Below are 19,563 nucleotides of genomic sequence, written 5' to 3' on the forward strand. Positions count from 1 at the left end.
ACCGGGGCCTTGAACCTGGATCCCTACACATGAAAGCATGTGCTCTCAACTGCATACACCAGTGCCCCATCCCATAACCCCATATCTTCATGCAGTCCACTTCTTCTGGAATCTTCAGACATTAAATTGACCTGGCGTCCCACTGATTCTCACCCCCCCAACCCCACCTTAACACACCTTTTGGTTCCCATCAACCCTGTCTGCCACCAGTGTTAGATTTTCAGGGCTGGCCCAGGACCCTGGATTCTTTCCCAGATCCTGGTAGCTTTGGGAGTCACATCATGTTGGGAATGTGACTGATCAAAGCAGAGATGGAAATGAAATTCCATCATATCCTGTTGGTGGCCCATTGTCAGCAGTGACCACCAGGTTCGATGCCAGGGCTCAGGGCACCCCATCCAGGCCCAGGAAGATAAAGAAGATTCTTCAGATTCTCCTCAGAGTCTGTCAGCAGCCTTGAATCCCATCCTGCCACACTCACCAATGGCTGTCAAGGCCTCTCTACTCATGTCCTTCTCCTGCCCCACCTGTCTGCCCCATAACTCTGCCAACAATTGCATTGTACATCATGGTGCACCGGCCACACATTCACTGAAGAGATACCATCCCGACTACCCACCTGCCTGTGGGCTCACCTGGGCAATGGCCACGTACTGGTGCTGCCATTCTCTCCGGGCCCACTCCAGCTGGTGGGCCCAGGCCACATCTGCCTGGGGACAGGCCAGCTGTTCTAGAAGGAGGGAGAGATTTTAAGCTGGGGTGTCAAAGATGAGACACAGGGGGTTTCTGTCATCAGTCAAAACATGGGATACACTGCTCCCCAGAGGTGTGTGTCACAGAGGCCTAAGGAGTACAAAGCAGTGCACTACCCAAGTGAGCTATTTCATTGACCCTTGGTTCTTTTGTTTGTTTGTTTGTCCTTTAGGACATGACCAAAAAAATCTGTTCTTGTCAAAGCCCATGAAGGTTACCCACCTTGCCCGTAGGGCTCCTCGGAGATTCTTTTTAAAAAAATTTTTTTTTTATATTTATTTTATTTATTTATTCCCTTTTGTTGCCCTTGTTGTTTTTTATTGTTGTAGTTATTATTGTTGTTGTTGTTGGATAGGACAGAGAGAAATGGAGAGAGGAGGGGAAGACAGAGAGGAGGAGAGAAAGATAGACGCCTGCAGACCTGCTTCACCGGCTGTGAAGCGACTCCCCTGCAGGTGGGGAGCCAGGGTTCGAACCGGGATCCTTATGCCGGTCCTTGTGCTTTGCGCCACCTGCGCTTAACCCGCTGCGCTACAGCCCGACTCCCTCCTCGGAGATTCTAACCAGGTGACTCTCCCGCTGGCTCCATGGAAGACTGTTGCCAGCCACTCCCCTCCCACCCGCCCACTCACCACACACTTCCTGTTCTTAGACTTTCTGCAGCTTGATGGGATTCGGAGTGACTCCTGACTCAGTTTACCTGTCATTCCCGAGTTTCCATATCCCAGTAGCAGTTTGCTGTTCTCCACCCTGGACTCGTCTTCAGTGTTGAAGTGTTGACTACGACTTTGTTCTGGATCTTTTTGGCCCTTTACATATTGGATAAAGCCAGAGATAAACAGTGGTTAATTGAAGAGACACATTTACAGAGATAAACACACTCTCAGACCCTGGGTTCCTGGGCAGTTGGCCTTATTTGTCAAAGGTCCTGACCCCAAAGGGTCAAAATGGAAGGTCTTCCATGGCAGGTGACTCCAAACCCCACCCTATCAGGATGCCCTAGACCATTAAGACCAGAAGGGGGCTGGGTAGCAGTACACCCTATAGAGTATACATGTTACCATGCGCAAGGACCCCACCTGCAGTGGGGAAGCTTCACAAATGGTAAAGCAGTATAGCTGGTGTCTGTCTTTCTCTTTCATTCTCTATCCCCCCTCCTCTCTTGTTTTCTCTGTCTTTATCCAATATGTAAATAAATAAAACTAAATAGTAAAAAAAAAAAAAAATTAAAGACCAGAAGGGACTGGTGACTTCCGTTCAGATAAACATAAGCTAAGGTTCAACCAGGGCCCAGAAGCCAGAGCCCAGTCCCTGATATGTCCTGGGGTGTGAATAAGATAAGCCAATGGAGATGCATTGGTTAATTTAAGAGTCTCTTACACATTTTGGCTATTACAAAAAGCACCTGGGGAGAGAGGGAATTGGAGGGGGTAGAGAGAGTCTTGGTGCATGACCGTGGAGAAGGACCTAAACTGGGGGTGAGAGAGTTTTGCAGATGCCTATAGTGGGGAGATGAGAGATTGCACCCATGTGTCAACAACTGTACTATAAATCACTAACTCCCCCAATAAAAATGGAAAGAGAGATTCTCTTCAGTTGGTGCAGCTTCTGCTGCTGCAATTATTCAGCCCCCCCCAAGGCTGTCAGTGACTGGTCTGCCATGTGGTTGGCCCCTGGTTACCTCTCTCACCCCCATTCTGCATCACCAGAGAACACATGGGATGCCCCCCTCAATACTACATGGTACCTACTTCAGCTGAAACGTTCCTTGCTCTTTATCTGAAATCAAGCTGAAGCAGGTATCCAGTGCTATGATTTGTTAAAGCTGTCCTCCTGGCTCCCCTCTTCTCGCACGAAAGAGACTGGGGAACACAGGGATTAGGAGCCTTGACCAGGGTCACATTGCTGGGGCAGACTTGACACTAGAGTCTAGAACTTGTGGCTCCACTTTCTCTTTACTCTTTATAACCAACCTCTCACCAGAGAGGCCGCTAACCACAGCTTTGCATCAGCAGAGTGCAAACAAGATGTTCTAGATATCACTGAGGAGCTGAGCTGGTGGCACAGATGCTGGGAGAAAATGCTTCATGCAGTGAAGAAGGAGCAGGTATGTCCCTAACCCCCAAGGGGCTTCCTCCCTGACAGAGGAACAAAGACCAGAAAGAGTGAGGACTCACTGGCACAGCACATACTGATTCTGAGCAGAAACCCACACACTGGGCAGAACTTTGCCAGGAATGTTTCATGCATAACCTCCTAAGGTCCTCACTGCAGCTCTATGAACCAGTTCCCCTCTCCTTCAGCGTGTGAAAAACTGAGGCTAAGGGACGGCTTTGTTTCACGTACCCGTCTAGCAAGGGCCTGGGAACCCCAAGTTCCTGTCTAGCCCTGAGGGGTGCACTGCAGTGGTGGCTCCTCAGTGGCTGAGGAGTAAGAGAGGTTTCTATCCTTAGTTAGCAGCTCCCTATCTTTCTACCCTCATCTTTCTTCAAAGGCTCAGTGGAATTGGGTTCAAAACAAGTTCCAAATGCCTGAAAAGCAGGAACACAACTTGGCCATGCACTCCTGCCAGGGTTGGGTGGGCTAGTTTCCTGGGCCAGGAGGTCAGTCAGAAGGGAAAGAAGTTGAGAAGCAATGGCGGGGAAGAGCCTATGACCTCCACTGAGCATGTACAGTTGAGCGATAAGAATCCACATAGGGAAAACCAAGGAGCTGATGACTGGTCACCAGCCTCAGGCACTGCCCCTGACATGTTCATCTTCATCTGCTAGTTGGACAACCCTCCAGCCCCTCATGCTTGGAACTATTGTTGCTTGTGTCTGCTGAGACAGCAGGAGAAGGGCCATTCCTGTTGGGTTTATGGAAAAGTCTTGACAGATTTTTTTTCTGGTTTTCTTTATTTAATTAATTAATTTATTTTAATGAGAGATACAGGAGAGAGGAGAGAGACCAGAGCACTGCTCAGCTCTGGCTTATGGTGGTGCTGGGGATTGAACCTGGGACCTTGGAGCCTCAGGCATGAAAGTCTCTTTGCATAACCATTATACTGTCTCCCCAGCCCTTTTTTTCTGAGTTTTTGTGCAAAAATGTGTCAAGACTTTTCAGGCAACCCAATATCTGGCAAGAAAATACAGGAAAGAGACAACCAAACATAGGGTGGGGCTGGGGGGAGAATACAGGTCCAAAAAGGATGACAGAGAACCTAGTGGGGGCTGTATTGCTATATGGGAAACTGGGAAATGTTATGCATGTACAAACTATTGTATTTACTGTCAAATGTAAAACATTAATTCCTCAACAGAGAAATTTTAAAAAATCATAAACAAAGGGGGAATCATAGCATCTCTGGTCTCTTCCATATGTACCTCTGCAAATAAAATAATAAAACCCCTTAAAAAAACATACAACCAAACATAATACTTCCTTCCATACTTGGGCCTGCAGTGCCTTTCTTGAACAGATCTGGCTGATAAAATGAGAGGCTGGGGAGGGCCATGAGTGCCACCTCTCTGAGTCCTATTTATCTCACTTCCTTCATTTCCCCTTCACAGGTCATTTAATCCTGCCTTCTCTTGGATCTCTTCCCATACACCAAATAATCTAGTCTAAGGGTATGAGGAGAGTGTTCCAGGACCAGAACTCAGAACCCCAGTGGATAATAAATATTCATAAGTGTACCTCTCAGCATATCTTAGTGTTGATAAAGTTTCTTCATAGCAGATGTCAGCAGGACTGATGGCTACTATCTGTAAAGTCAAATCTCCTTTTCAGATTTCGTTTTATTGTAGGTGCTTATTGTTACTGTTGGCATACAGCTAACATTCCTGGAACGCGATATCAGTCACAGAGCTGTTCAAAACTTTTTAAAATCAATTACTGAATTTATTAATGAAAAAGATGGAAGGAGAGAGGCAAAGAACCAGACATCACTCTGGTCCATGTGCTGACTGGGATTGAACTTGGGACCTCATGCTTGAGTGTTCAATGCTTTATCTACTGCATCATCTCCTGGACCATGTATTGCTCAAATTTTATGACTCAGATGGAACCTCTAGGCTTATAAAAATGATATGCCCCAGGCTAGCCAGGTGAGATTCACTGGCAGAGAGCAAGATTGTGTCTGTTGATGAATTTTGGAGAGAAATATACGGTACAAAGGGCAGGTCCGGACAGTGAGCCAGGATGGCAAAATGAAGGGCCCACATAAGGTTGGAGGCAGAAGTGGCCTCTGCTCCTTCCTGCATCTGGAGCTAAAGAGCGGAGACCCACTTGTAACCTGCTCTGCACTGCGCCCACCGGGAACATTAGGCAGTAAGTGTCTCGAGCCATCACTCTCCAGCTTTGACACCTACCTGCCTTGTGGCTGCCACAAGTCAACCGATCTCCAGAATCCCATGGAATGACTTGTGGTTTCAAATAATTAGATGCTGTTGTGCTTGTTGACTTTTTTTTTTTTTTGCCTCCAGGGTTCTTGCTGGGGCTCAGTGCCTGCACTATGAATCCACTGCTTCTGGAGGCCATTTTTTCCCACTTTGTTACCCTTGTTGTTGTCATTATTGTTATTGTTGCCATTGATGTTGTTGTTGGATAGGACAGAGAGAAATCAAGAGAGGAGTGGAGACAGAGGGGGAGGATAGAAAGACAGACACCTGCAGACCTGCGTTACCACTTGTGAAGCGACTCCCCTGCAGATGGAGAGCCGGTGGCTTGAACCGGGATCCTTATGCTGGTTCTTGTGCTTCGTGCCATGTGTGCTTAACCAACCCACTGCGCTACCTCCTGACCCCCGCTTGTTGATTTTTTAAATTATGTTTATCTTTGCAGCCGAGGAGGTGGCAAAGTGGCTCAAGCTTTGGATTTGAGAGCATGAGGCTGCAAGTTCAATCTCCAGCATTGCATATGGCAGGGTGATACTCTGGTTCTCCCTTTTTCTCTGTCTCTCTTGTTAATAAATAAATCCTTTTTTAAAAAAAAAAATCATATTTTTTAAAGGGCAGTGGCACAACCAGTTGAGTGTACAGGTTACCATGCACAAAGACCTGTGTGTAAGTCCCTGATCCCCACCTGCAGGGGGGAAGCTTCACGAGTGGTGAAGCAGCTTTGCAGGTGTCTCTTTCTTCCTCTCTCCATCTCCTCCACCACTCTCGATTTCTCTCTGTCCTATCTAACAAAAATAGAGACACAAAAAACTTCATTTCAACATTGTGAGAGAAATCACCCCAGCCAGGATCTTTGAGCTAATATGTACAAATGTGCTCTACAAATGCAAAGGGTTGTCTCGGTTGGTATACTGAGGGTACTTTTACTACTAATAATACCAGCAATAACTGTCTAACTAGCCTGAAATGTCACAAGAAAGCCATTTTACCAAAGCAGTCCTGCTGTTGCCTCCAAGAGCCGACTGGAGCAGTTTGGTGAGGACAGAATCGCGGTAGGGGATGTGCAAGACTTTCTTCCCCATGGCTGCCTCAGCCAGCGCACTAGAGGAAAAAGACAGAACCAGAAATTCAAAGACTGGCTCCAGAAGAAATCTGCCCCCTTGAGGAGACATCGGAAACAGCAACAAATTCCCTCTGATCCCATAAACCTGAGCTTCACAGTAGCAGAGAGCGGGGATTCCGGTAGTGGTGCATCCAGTAGAATACACACATTATCAAGTCCAAGCACTGGGTTCAAGCCACTGGCCCCCACCTGCAGGGGGAAGCCTCATGAGTGGTGAAGCAGGGCTGCAGGTGTCTCTCTCCCTATCTTTCATCTCGTAATTTATCCGTCCTATCAAATAAAAGAGTGTGGGATTGGATGGTCGCGCACCTGGTTGAGCACACATGTTACCATGTGCAAAGATCTGGGTTCAAGGCTCCCGTTCCCACTCCCGGCGGGGGGAGCTTCAATAGCAGTGAGATAGAGCTGCCAGTATCTCTCTTTCTCTCTCCCTATCTCCCCTTCCCTCTCAATTTCTTTTTTTTTATCAAATAGATAGATAGATAGATAGATAGATAGATAGATAGATAGATAGAATGTAAAAAAAATAGTAAAAGAAAGAAGGGTGGGAAGGAAAATGGAAAAAAAAATGGCCACAGGAAGAGTTCTTATGCAGGAACCAAGCCCCAGAGATAACCCTGGTGGCAATAAAATTAAATAGAAAAAAAAAAAAAAACAGTAATGAGGGCAGTCAAGGAGGTAGGTGGCTTAATGGGTTGAATGCAGGTCCTGTATACCTGAAGTTTGGTCCCCAGCACTTAACATGCTGGAATGGATTACTGTTCTCACATTTCTAAGAAAAGCAACAAGGAGGTTGAGGAGATAGTATGATGGTTCTGCAAAAAGACTTTCATGCCTGAAACTTTGGGTTCCCAGGTTCAATCCCCAGCACGACCATAAGCCAAAGCTGAGCAGTGCTCTGGTCTTTCTATCTACCTATCTATCTATCTATCTGTCCATCTAACTCTTTCATTAAAATAAATGAAATAGCAGTCCAGGAGGTGGCACAGTGGATAGGGTGTTGGACTCTCAAGCATAAGGTCCCAAGTTCAGTCCCTGGCAGAGCATTTGCCAGAGTGCTGCTTCGGTTCTCTTTCTTCTCTCCTCTTAGCTCATTCATTAATAAATAACAATATTTTTCAAAATAAACAAAATGTTAAAAAATAAATTTAAGATATAATTCCCATTTAGAAAGAGAGAAAGAAAGAATGACAAGTTGTGGTGGGGATGGGTGGGGGGAGGATAGGCAGATTTCGGAGGGCATAGCAATGAGACCAGCGATGAAAACAAACAGCAGCAACAACAATAAAAAAATAAGCAGGGGAGTCGGGCTGTAGCGCAAAGGGTTAAGCGCAGGTGGTGCAAAGCACAAGGACCGGCCTAAGGATCCCGGTTCAAACCCCGGCTCCCCACCTGCAGGGCAGTTGCTTCACAGGCAGTGAAGCAGGTCTGCAGGTGTCTGTCTTTCTCTCCTCCTCTCTGTCTTCCCCTCCTCTCTCCATTTCTCTCTGTCCTATCCAACAACGACAACAACAATGATAACTACAACAATAAAACAAGGGCAACAAAAGGGAATAAATAAATACAATAAATATTTAAAAATAAATAAATAAATAAATAAATAAATAAGCAAAGGAGGTACCGGGCAGTAGTGCAGCGGGTTAAGCGCACATGCTGCGAAGCACAAAGACCATGTAAGAATCCCCATGTAAGAATTGCCTTCTGGACCTTGCTTTTGAAAGGTATATACATATAAATCACATATAGTAAGATTCGTAACTGTTAAATACTCCACATAATGAGGTTTATGTGTGTACAGTTATCTCCCAGATCAAGATATAGAGCAATTTTTAAGAGGGGGTCAGGTGGCAGCACACTTGGCTGAGTGCACGTTGCAATGTGCAAGGACCGGGGTTCGAGCCCTCAGCTCCCCACCTGCAGGGGGGTAGCTTCATAAGCGGTGAAGCAAGTCTGTAGGTGTCTATCTTCTCTCCCCTCCTTTCTGTCTTCCCTTCCTCTCTTGGTTTCTCTCTGTCCTATACAACAACAATAATAACAAGGGCAACAAAATGGGGAAAAATATGGCCTCCAGGAGCAGTGGATTCATAGTGCAGGCACCTAGCCCCAACAATAACCCTGGAGGAAATAAAGTAAAGTAAAATAAAATAAAATAAAATAAAAATAAAATAAGATAAAAATAAGCAATGGAAGAATTATCTCTAATGGCATGAAAAAAGAAATATTTCCCAGTAGGGTGTTATGTGCTTTACCATGTCCCAAGCCCTGGGTTTGAGCCTTTAGTGACAAAGTTTTACTTCATTTGGGAAGAGTATAAGAAAGTTTTCTGCATTTAAAAAATGTTTTTTTATATATTTTTACTGTTTTTATTTATTTATTGGATAGAGACAGCCAGAAATTGAGAGGAGGAGAGAGATAGAGAGGAAGAGAAACAGAGAGACACCTGCAGCCCTGCTTCACCACTTGTGAAGCTTTCCCCCTGCAGGTGGGGACTGAGGGCTTGAACCCTGGTCCTTGCACATTGCAACGTGCACTCAGCCAAGTGTGCTGCCACCTGACCCCCTCTTAAAAATTGCTCTATATCTTGATCTGGGAGATAACTGTACACACATAAACCTCATTATGTGGAGTATTTAACAGTTACGAATCTTACTATATGTGATTTATATGTATATACCTTTCAAAAGCAAGGTCCAGAAGGCAATATGATATTTAATCATTTATAAAGTCTAGAAAAGAGTGCAGCCAAAATATATTTACATGTGATAAAACAAGAAAAGGCAAAAGGAAGAATAAAAGAAGGAAAGTAGGGCTGAGGAGATAACATAATGGTTATGCAAATGACTTGCTTGCATGTCTGAGGCTCTGAGGTCCCAGGTTTAATCCCCAGCACCACCATCAACCAGCACTGGGCAGTGCTCTGGTGTGTGTGTGTTGTCTTTCTCTCTCTTTTTCTCCTCTCATATCTCTCTTATTAAAATAAATAAAATATTTCTTAAAAAAAAGTAAAGAAAGTGAATAAGGGAGAAAGAAAATAAACAAAATTCGAGATAATGATGATGTCCAAGAGCAACACAGGAGAAGAGTTCCAGTTTGTTTCATTTATTGTACTGGGTGGTAATTTTATTGGTGTTAATTCTTTTGTTAAAAATAATCTGTTCCGGGGGCCAAGTGGTTGCACACCTGGTTAAGTGCAGGTGTTGCTATCTATAAAGACCCAGGTTCAAGACCCTGGTCCTCAGCTGCAGGGGGAAAGCTTCACAAGTGATGAAGCAATTATGTAGGTGTCTCGCTCTGTCTCTCTCTCTCTCTCCCACTCCCTCCCTCTCAATTTCTCTCCATTCTATCAAATAAAATAAATAAAGTTTAAAAATAATCTGTTTAAAATAAAATAGGAGGGTCAAGTAGAAGCATGCTAGGCCCATAAAATAAAGTAGGAAGAAAAAAATAAAATAACAGGATCTGACATGCCCAATGATGACAGTGGATCATGAACTATGGGTTACGTTTAACCTAATTTTTTATACCCAGTATCATTTTTAAAAAATATTTATTTATTTATTTATTCCCTTTTGTTGTCCTTGTTTTATTGTTGTTATTGATGTCGTCATTGTTGGATAGGACAGAGAGAAATGGAGAGAGGAGGGGAAGACAGAGAGCGGGAGAGAAAGATAGACACCTGCAGACCTGCTTCACCACTTGTGAAGCGACTTCCCCGCAGGTGGGGAGCAGGGGGCTCAAACCAGGACCTTTAAGCCAGTGTTGTACTTTGCGCCACCTGCGCTTAACCCGCTGTGCTACCGTCCGACTCCCTCCCAGTATCATTTTATGGCACAAATATCTGCCCCTGATTATTTACCTGATAACATTTCCTAAATTGGTTAAGCTTAAATTAACTCGTGATCCTTCCCTTAGTCTGTCTCCTTCAGATCCTGAAGATTTCTGCCTTTCACTTCCTGCCAAGTCCACCAGGTTGATACTGGATTGTTTGGTGAGGTCTCTGTCCGGGAAAACCTGCAGTAAAACATCATAGGTCATGTCATCAGAGTGGCAGCAAGCATAAATGAGGTCAATCTGTCTACATTTTAAAATGTTCCTTTTTTTTTTTTGCCATCAGGGTTTTCACTGAGAAACATATATATATATATATATATATATATATATATATGGAGAGAGAGAGAGACCTGCAGCATTGCTCCACCGCTCGTGGGGGACTCGCACATGATAATATATATGTTCTTCTTGGAGCACTACTACCCCTTCCTCTGAGTGTGTGCATATGCATATGTTTGTGTGTTACAAGAGAATAAACCCTGAGCCTTTTGTATGCATGATACCACTGAGTGGCCCACCCCTCCCAATTTTTATCCTATATTTTTGAGAAAGAAAGAGAGGGAGAGAGAGAGAGAGACGAAAGCTCTGTCCCACTATTTATGGAGCTATCTTGGTGTTGTTCCTTGGTGCTCCCATGTGGTGATAAGAGACTGAATCCAGGGCCTTGGGCGTTTTATATTAAACAATCATGCTCTGGTCTCTGTAATGTATCCTTTAGTTGTATTAAAATGTCATGCTCTTGAGAGTTGGGCAGTAGCGTAGTGGGTTAAGCACGGGTGGCGCAAAGCGTAAAGACCCGCAAGGATCCTGGTTCAAGCCCCTGGCTCTCCACCTGCAGGGGAGTTGCTTCACAGGCAGTGAAGCAGGTCTGTAGGTGTCTATCTTTCTCTCCCCCTCTGTCTTCCCCTCCTCTCTCTATTTCTCTCTGTCCCATCCAACAACAACAACAACAACAACAATAACTACAATAATAAAACAAGGGCAACAAAAGGGAATAAATAAATAAACATTTAAAAAATTTTTTTAAAAGTCATGCTCTTTTAGATGACAATAATGCATTACCAGGCCCATATATCTCAGTTATCCCTTTCCAATTCTCCAAAACTGTTTCCTAACTATCGCTCTAATATTTGTATGGACCATACTTTTGTGTATGTGCACCAGGGATTGAATTCAGGACTTTATATATACACATTGTGTGATATATAACAGAGTTACATCCAGGGCCTCTGAAAAACTTTCTAAACACTTTTTAAAAATTTATTGGGAGATTAATGGTTTACAGTAAAATGCAATGGTTTGTACATGCGTGACATTTCTCAGTTTTACACATAACAGTTCAACCCCCACTAGGTCCTCCTCTGCTATCAAGTTCCAGGACCTGAGCCTTCCCCCTCAACCACCACCCCAAAGTCTTTTACTTTGGTGCAATACACCAATTCCAGTCCAAGTTCTGTTTTCTAAACACCAAGTACTGTGAAACCTAAAAAACAAATAATTGTGGTTGTGAAAGAACAGGATTTTAGAAAGGTACAGATTCCTTTGCTGATTACATAACTAAAAGACAAGACTTAGCTTTCCAATTTCAACTTTCACAACTATAAAACAGGCATAACAATGTATTAACTGGGGTGTGTGGGTGAAGAGAATAGATATAATGGTTTATTTAACAGTCCTTGGCACACAGTAATGGGTGTTAGTATTACCACTGATACCAGTAGATGGTATGATGTCAAATCTCTCCACTCATTTTTCTTTCATCTGACTTATTTTCCTTCTTCAAAAATATCAAGTAAGAAAAACAGCAGGGCAAGCCACATACAAAGGGAGGAAATAGAGAGGAAGAGAGACAGAGAGACACCTGCATCCCTGCTTCACCACCTGTGAAGCTTTCCCCTTGCAGGTGGGGACTGGGGGCTTGAACCTGGGTCCTTGCACATTGTAACATGTGCGCTCAACCAGGTGCACCACCACCTCATAGGAAGAGAGTGAGAAGAAACCAAACATCAGTCTGGTACATGTGCTGCCAGGGATTGAACCCAGGACCTCATGTTTGAGAGTCCAGTGCCTTATCCACTGCGCCATCTCCCAGACCACCACCATTTGTTCCTTTAAACAAACCATTGAACTTCTTGCTAACATAAACTGAGAATTCCTCTGATGTACATTATAATTAACTAATAAAAGACAAGAGAACTTGGTGGCCAGTGCTACATGGTTTGCTGTCTTCCTAAGGGCAGTAAGTGTGTAAGTCACATTGGGCCCCAAAGTCCCAGACATGAATCTTTGGGTGGTTATTTATTTGAATCCTATGTGGAGGCTGAAGTCTTGGAGGATCACAGGGCCAAACCCACAAACCACCACTCTCATTCTAGAGCAGGGACAAGTGAAAATAGTTCTGCTTTCTATCCAAAAATAGGCAAAAATTAATGAATTGTATATGAAGGAGAGAAAAGGTAGACAGCTGCACACCCACTTCATCGCTCAAAAGCGTCCCTTCTATATGTGGGAAGTGGGGCCTCAAACCTGAATCCTTGTGTGTGGTGTTTAACTAAGCACACCACTGCTTGCCCCCCCCCCAAATACTGTATTTCTAAATACAACTTTATTTATTTAATTTGATAGGACAGAGAGAGAGAGGAGAGAGAGAGAAGAGAGAGAGAGAGAGAGAGACCGGCAGCACTGCTTCACCACTTGTGAAGCTTTCCCCCTGCAGGTGGGGACTGGGGCTTGCACCCAGATCTCTGTGTGTGGTAACATGCACTTAACCAGGTACACCACTGCCCAGTTCCCAAATGCTACATTTTTAAGAACTTTACACCATTCATTTTGATTGTGTGGTGTTAGTTAAATTCATAAACTTTGTATGTTGCCCTTGTTGTTTTATTGTTCTAGTTATTATTGATGTCATTGTTGTTGGATGGGACAGAGAGAAATGGAGAGAGGAGGGGAAGACAGAGAGGGCGAGAGAAAGATAGACACCTGCAGGCCTGCTTCACTGCCTGTGAAGTGACTGCTCTGCAGGGGGGGAGCCTGGGACTTGAACTGGGACCCTTACGCCGGTCCTTGCTCTTTGTGCCACCTGCGCTTAACCCGCTGCGCTACCTAGCCCGACTCCCTGCAGTCCCTTGTTTTATGGTGCCTTCCCATGGTCCATTCTTGGTGGGAGAGAGAGAGAGAGAGAGTTATTTCTCTAGAAACTCACCTGCTTCAACTGAATGGTGATGACCATGTGAGACCGGCTGCTGCTGGCATTCATGTTGGTGGAGGCTGTGGTCCTTATTTTTGTTCCTTGTTCCATCAGCCTTTCAATCTGTGCATAGTTCTCACAGGGCACTGACTTCAGGCCATCCACATAGAAACCCAGCTGTTGATCTTCCCTTACTTTGAGTCCCCCAGGTTTCTTGGTTTTAGACAGCAAATCTCTTACCTGTGAGGATAAAGAAGAAAGTACATTCCAGGATAGAAAGCAGGATATTCCATGAAGTCAGAATGTTTCTTCACAGTTTTCAATGACTGAAAATAATCACAAGAAAAATATATTTAAAGATTTAGTGAGCTGGGGAGACAGCATAATGATTATGCAAAATACTTTCATACAGAGACTTTAAGGTTCTAGATTTAATCCCAGCACCACCATAAACCAGAGCTGAGCAGTGTTCTGATCTGTCTGTATCTTTCTGTTTATATTTCTCTTTCCTAAAAAAAAAGGGAAAGAATATTAAAATATTTGTTTTATTTATTACATATGAAAGAGATTTTCACAGAAGAGAGAAGTCAGAAGATCATTCTGCTACACGCATTACCAAAGACGAAACCTGGAACCTCAGGCGTGAATGTCTGATGTTATCTCCCCAACTAAAAGAAAAATATTTTGTGGCATGTTAAAACTCTATGAAATTTCAGCCACAGTGCCTATAAGTCTTATGGGTCCATGGTCACACCTCTTCACCTCATATCATCCCTGGATATTTTTGTACTACAGTGGCAGAATTGAGTAGCTGCAGCTGAGAATAAATGGCCCTAAAAGACTAAAATATTTTAATTTATTTTCCCTTTTGTTGCCCTTTTTTTTGTTGTTGTTGTTATTGTTCTAGCAGTTATTATTGTTGTTATTGATGTCGTCATTGTTAGGACAGAGAGAAATGGAGAGAGGAGGGGAAGACAGAGAGGGGGAGAGAAAGAAAGATCCCTGCAAACCTGCTTCACCACCTGTGAAGTGACTCCCCTGCAGGTGGGGAGCCGGGGGCTCGAACTGGGATCCTTATGCTGGTCCTTGTGCTTTGTGCCACGTGCGCTTAACCCTCTACCTGAGTCCTAAGACTAAAATATTTATGATCTGACCCTTTGAAGTTGAAGCCTGCCAGCCCCTGTGTAATGCCATGTTAACTGAAACCATCTGCCTCTGAAAGTTTAGAGGAGCTGACATCTGAGCTGGATTTTGAAGTTTAGTGATTTCTTCAAGGACAGAGAAAGCAGAAGGTATTTGAGACATAGAACAGATGTAGTAAGGAGCAGATGGAGCTATGGAGCTAAGGCATAAAGTGTGTGGAGAGAATGTTATATAAAATTAAACTGAACGTGGCTAGGAGAAAGTCAAGGATGATAAAGTTGAGCCAAGATGGAGTCTGTTAAGTTAACTTGTGCATGTTCTGTCACTCCTAGTCCGGCCAGGGAAATAGCCTTCTCTCTTTAGAGAGTCACATTCAACAAGTATCTGAAGATTACCCCCGTAAGTGCCCTACCTCAAATCCTGCACGCAGTAGACATGATGTATATGACAACTACCAATAGATGTGCTAAGAGGAAGGCCCACAGTGTTGGTGTCAGAAACTAGACAAATGTGTTCACTGCTTACCTTGCCTGCCCCTCCCCCCACATAATCTCATAAAAGCCCAGTGTACCCTTACCTCAGGCTGAGGCTTTTTTTTGCCTCTGGCCTTCTGCACCTTTTAAAGAATATAAACTTTTTCTTCTTTCTTTCTTTCTTTCTTTCTTTCTTTCTCCCTTTTTCTCTCTCTTTCTTTCCTTCTTTAATATTTTATTTACTCTATTTATTTTCTTTTGCCTCCAGGGTTATTGCTGGGGCTCTGTGCCTGCACCATGAATCCACTGCTCCTGGAGGCCATTTTATCCATTTTTGTTGCCCTTGTTTTTGCTGTCGTTGCTGTTGGATAGGACAGAGAAATCTAGAGAGGAGGGGAAGGCAAAGAGAGGGAGAGAAAGATAGACACCTGCAGCCTTGCTTCACCGCTTGTGAAATGACCCCCATGCTGGTGGGGAGCTGGGGGCTCGAACTGGGATCCTTACCTTGGTCCTTGTGTTTTGCGCCATGTGCGCTTAATCTGCCGCTTGACCACCCGCCCCCCCCCCCCATTTACTTGATTTTAATGACAGAGAGATACAGAGAAAAAGATCAGAGCACTGCTCAATTCTGGCTTATGGTGGTGCTGGGACTTGAACCTAAGACTTCAGAGCCTCAAGCATGAGAGTCTTTTTCATAACCATTATGCTATTTCCCCAGTCCAAGAGTATAAACTTTCCTTCCAGCATTCACTGCTCTGTCTCTCTATCTAACTTTCCCCTACCTATCCATACCTACCAGCCCCTATCAGAGGATGGACATCCAGTGCCATGGTTATGTGTGACTTTAGCTGTGTGATAGGTGATGAGGGTACTCTTATGCTTATTAAGCTGCAGAGAGTCACTCAGATTCGCACACCAGAAAACACATTCACCTTTACCTGTTCATTGTAGATTTCCAGCATGCTGAATGTAACCTGTGTAGAGAAGAGTATAAACTAAATATATTCTTGAAAGAGTTGTGTTTGAAAAATAAAAGTGGGAGTCAGGTGGTAGCGCCGTGGGTTAAGCGCAAGGACATGAAGTGCAAGGACCAGCGTAAGGATCCTGGTTTGAGCCCCCAGCTCCCCACCTACAGGGGAGTCGCTTCACAGGTGGTGAAGCAGGTCTGCACGTGTTTATCGCGTCCTCTCCCCCTCTCTGTCTTCCCCTCCTCTCTCCATTTCTCTCTGTCCTATCCAACAACGACAACATCAACAACAACAGCAATAATAACTACAACAACAATAAAAAACAAGGGCAACAAAAAAGAAAATAAACAAATATAAAAAATAAAATGCTTTATTTATTTTAGATAGAGACAGAGAGAAGTTGAGAGGGAAGGGGGTAGCTAAGGAGGGAGAGAGAGAAAGAGAGACCTGCCACGCTGCTTCACAACTTATTTTATTTTTTTATATTTATTTATTTTCCCTTTTGTTGCCCTTGTTTTTTATTATTGTTGTAGTTATTGTTGTTGTTATTGATGTCGTCGTTGTTGGATAGGACAGAGAGACATGGAGAGAGGAGGGGAAGACAGAGAGGGGGAGAGAAAGACAGACACCTGCTTCACTGCTTGTGAAGTGACTCCCCTGCAGATGGGGAGCCGGGGGCTCGAACCGGGATCCTTATGCCAGTCCTTGCGTTTTGTGCCAAGTGCGCTTAACCTGCTGCACTACTGCCCGACTCCCCAAAGACAATTTTTTTTAAGTTAAAAAAAAAGATAATTAAGACATTCATACAAGAGGTCCGAAGTTCAATTAATAGGAGTTCCAGGAAGCTCCACTGGTGGTGAAAGTCTGCTTCATTCTCTTCCACTCTTTCTGCCTGTCTCTCCCCCTCTATGTAGAGGGAGTGCTGGGGCTTTACTTTGGGTGAATGTGCTGCAGTGCAGGTGCAGGGCCAGCGAAGAAGTCTCAGCAGTCCTCTTTTTTTTTTTTTTAATTAAAAAATTAGGTGGTCCAGGAGGTGACGCAGTGGATAAAGCATTAGACTCAAGATTGAGGTCCTGAGTTCGATCCCCATCAGTACATGTAGCAGAGTGATGTCTGGTTCTTTCTCTCTCTCCTCCTATCTTTCTCATAAATAAATAAAAAAGTAATAAAATCTTTAAAATAAATAAAGACTTAAAAGTTGGAAAGATGGGGGTTGGGCAGTAGTATAGCAGGTTAAGCACACGTGGTGCAAAGCACAAGGACCGACCTAAGGATCCCGGTTTGAGCCCCCGGCTCCCCACCTGCAGGGGAGTCACTTCACAGGCGGTGAAGCAGGTCTGCAAGTGTCTATCTTTCTCTCCCCCTCTCTGTCTTCCCCTCCTCTCTCCATTTCTCTCTGTCCTATCCAACAATGATGACATCAACAACAACAACAAAAAAAAAAAACAAGGGCAACAACAACAAAAAAACAAGGGCAACAAAAAGGAAAATTAAAAAACTAGTATTTATAAAAAAAATTAGAAAGATGCAATGGTGGTATTTAGCTAGGTAATAGGATGGTAAGTGCTTTGCACTCTCTAACTTGAAGACATTAATATAAAAATCAGGCAAAAAGTGTGGGAGAGATAGCATAATGGTTATGCAAAAAAAGTGGGGCTAGGGAGATAATGCAGTGGTTATGCAGAAAGACTTTCATGCCTGGGGGAATCCAAAATCCCAGGTTCGGTCCCCAGCACCACCACTAGCCAGAGCTGAGCAGTGCTCTGATATAAATAAATAAAGTTGAAAAAATAGAATCATGCAAAAAGATTAGGTTCTGGCTCATCTGGCAGAGCACACACACTCTAGAATAACCCATACCTGGTATTCTTGGTTTCTCTCCTGACTCTCGATTGCTTGAAAGAGCTCTTCACACACATTTGGAATGATCCCTTTGTTTGCACCAAACCCGATCATGGAATAGCTTTTCCCAGAGCCCGTTTGGCCATAGGCCAGCAGAGTAGCGTTGTAGCCTTGCCAGGCACTCTCCAGAATGCCTCTGCCCAGGTCGTGGAAAACATCTCTCTGGAGAGATCAAAGGCACCATGTTTACCACAGACTTTTCATAATGTCCTTACCATCTAACAAATGGTCTGGTTTTCATGAATTCTATCCGGGTTCGAGCCCCTGGTCCCCACCTGCAGGGGGAAAGCTTTGCAAGTGGTGAAGCAGTGCTGCAGATGTCCATCTCCCTCCCTATCTTCCCCTTCCATCTCAATTTCTGACCATCTCTACTATCTAATAAGCAAATAAAGATAATTAAAAAATCATAACCCTGGAGGCAAAAAAAAAATCAAAGGAATAAAAAGAAAACACTGGTCACTGTAGAGATATCTTCAGCTATCAGGTAGCTCTTCAACTAGCTAGTGTCCATCAATAGTGAAATTGTGTATCTTATATAGCCTTATTAAAATGTGAGCGAGATTGGCATAAGGATCCCGGTTCGAGCCCCCACTCTCCAACTGCAGGAGGGTCGCTTCACAGGTGGTGACGCAGGTCTGCAGGTGTCTATCTTTCTCTCGCCCTCTCTGTCTTCCCCTCCTCTCTCCATTTCTCTCTGTCCTATCCAACAAGGACGACATCAGTTACAACAATAATAACTATAGCAACAATAAAAGAAAACATGAGGGAGCGAAGCCGGGTGGTGACACACCTGGCTGAGCACACGTTACAATGCACAAGGATCCAGGTTCAAACCTCCAGTCTCCACCCGCAAGGAGAAAGCTTCACAAGTGGTAGAACACACATATTTGTATGTACCTCCTTTTTCCTAAGTGGGAGACGCAGATGCTTGTGACTGCACTTGCTTGAAAGAGAGGAAGTGGTCTGGCTCCTTCTGCCACCCAGAACCAACAAGAATTATTTTGACCTGAATTTGTTTCAGAGGGTACCTTCCTCTATTTCCACTGAATGCATATTTTGAAGTAATTTACCTGGCTGGCAAATTCACTGCTAGGATCAGCTGAAATAAACACACCATCAATAAGGCAGTAAGCAATGCATGCTTCATTTGTCTTAATACATATGTTTGTATGACAATGTCATTTTATTATTATTATTATTATTTCTGAGAAAGTTGCCTGTACCTCTATATTATTAGTTTCTCATGAGGAAGGAAAAAAATTATTACACGGGGGGACAGTGGTGGTGCACCTGGTTAATTACACGTTACCACGTGCAAGGACCTGGGTTTGAGTCCTTGCTCCCCTCTTGCAGGGGGAGCATGATACTTCATGAGTGGTGAAGCAGGTCTGCAAGTGTCTTTCTCTCCCTCCCCTCTCAATATCTCTCTGCCCTGACCAATAAAATAGAAAGGAAGAAAAAAAATTGCACTATGAGGACTGGGGTGGGCGGTGTATGTGTGTGTGTGTGTGTGTGTGTGTGTGTGTCTGTCTGTCTGTCTGTCTGTCCAGGTCTGAAATGTGGAACTAGACCAGTGGTTTCCCAAAACATGGTGACCATACTTTTACAGACAAAATGAATTCACGCAATGGATATGTACTCTATATTAGGAGCGACTAACTAAACCTAAAGAGTGCTGAGCATAGTAAAGAAGCTAGTTTTGGTGTCTTTTCATCTCTGTGCTAAGTAGATATTTAGCAAAATAATTTTCATGTGGTCCGAGAGGTGGCGCAGTAGATAAAGCATCGGATTCTCAATCATG

General features: G+C 44.0%; 1 protein-coding gene across 1 annotated transcript in view; it reads right to left on the reverse strand.

The window, feature by feature from the left end:
- Nucleotides 1–19,563, reverse strand: part of LOC103124148 (Kinesin-like protein KIF28P) — a 55,644-nt gene that overhangs the window by 27,871 nt on the left and 8,210 nt on the right. The window contains 9 exon segments of the mRNA XM_060192111.1: nt 636–730; nt 1,454–1,513; nt 1,516–1,562; nt 4,432–4,499; nt 6,122–6,233; nt 10,112–10,266; nt 13,292–13,516; nt 15,831–15,866; nt 17,721–17,924. Of these exon segments, the coding sequence (XP_060048094.1) occupies nt 636–730; nt 1,454–1,513; nt 1,516–1,562; nt 4,432–4,499; nt 6,122–6,233; nt 10,112–10,266; nt 13,292–13,516; nt 15,831–15,866; nt 17,721–17,924 (1,002 nt within the window).

Source organism: Erinaceus europaeus, chromosome 6 (assembly GCF_950295315.1).
Source record: "Erinaceus europaeus chromosome 6, mEriEur2.1, whole genome shotgun sequence".
Classification (NCBI taxonomy): Eukaryota; Metazoa; Chordata; class Mammalia; order Eulipotyphla; family Erinaceidae; genus Erinaceus; species Erinaceus europaeus.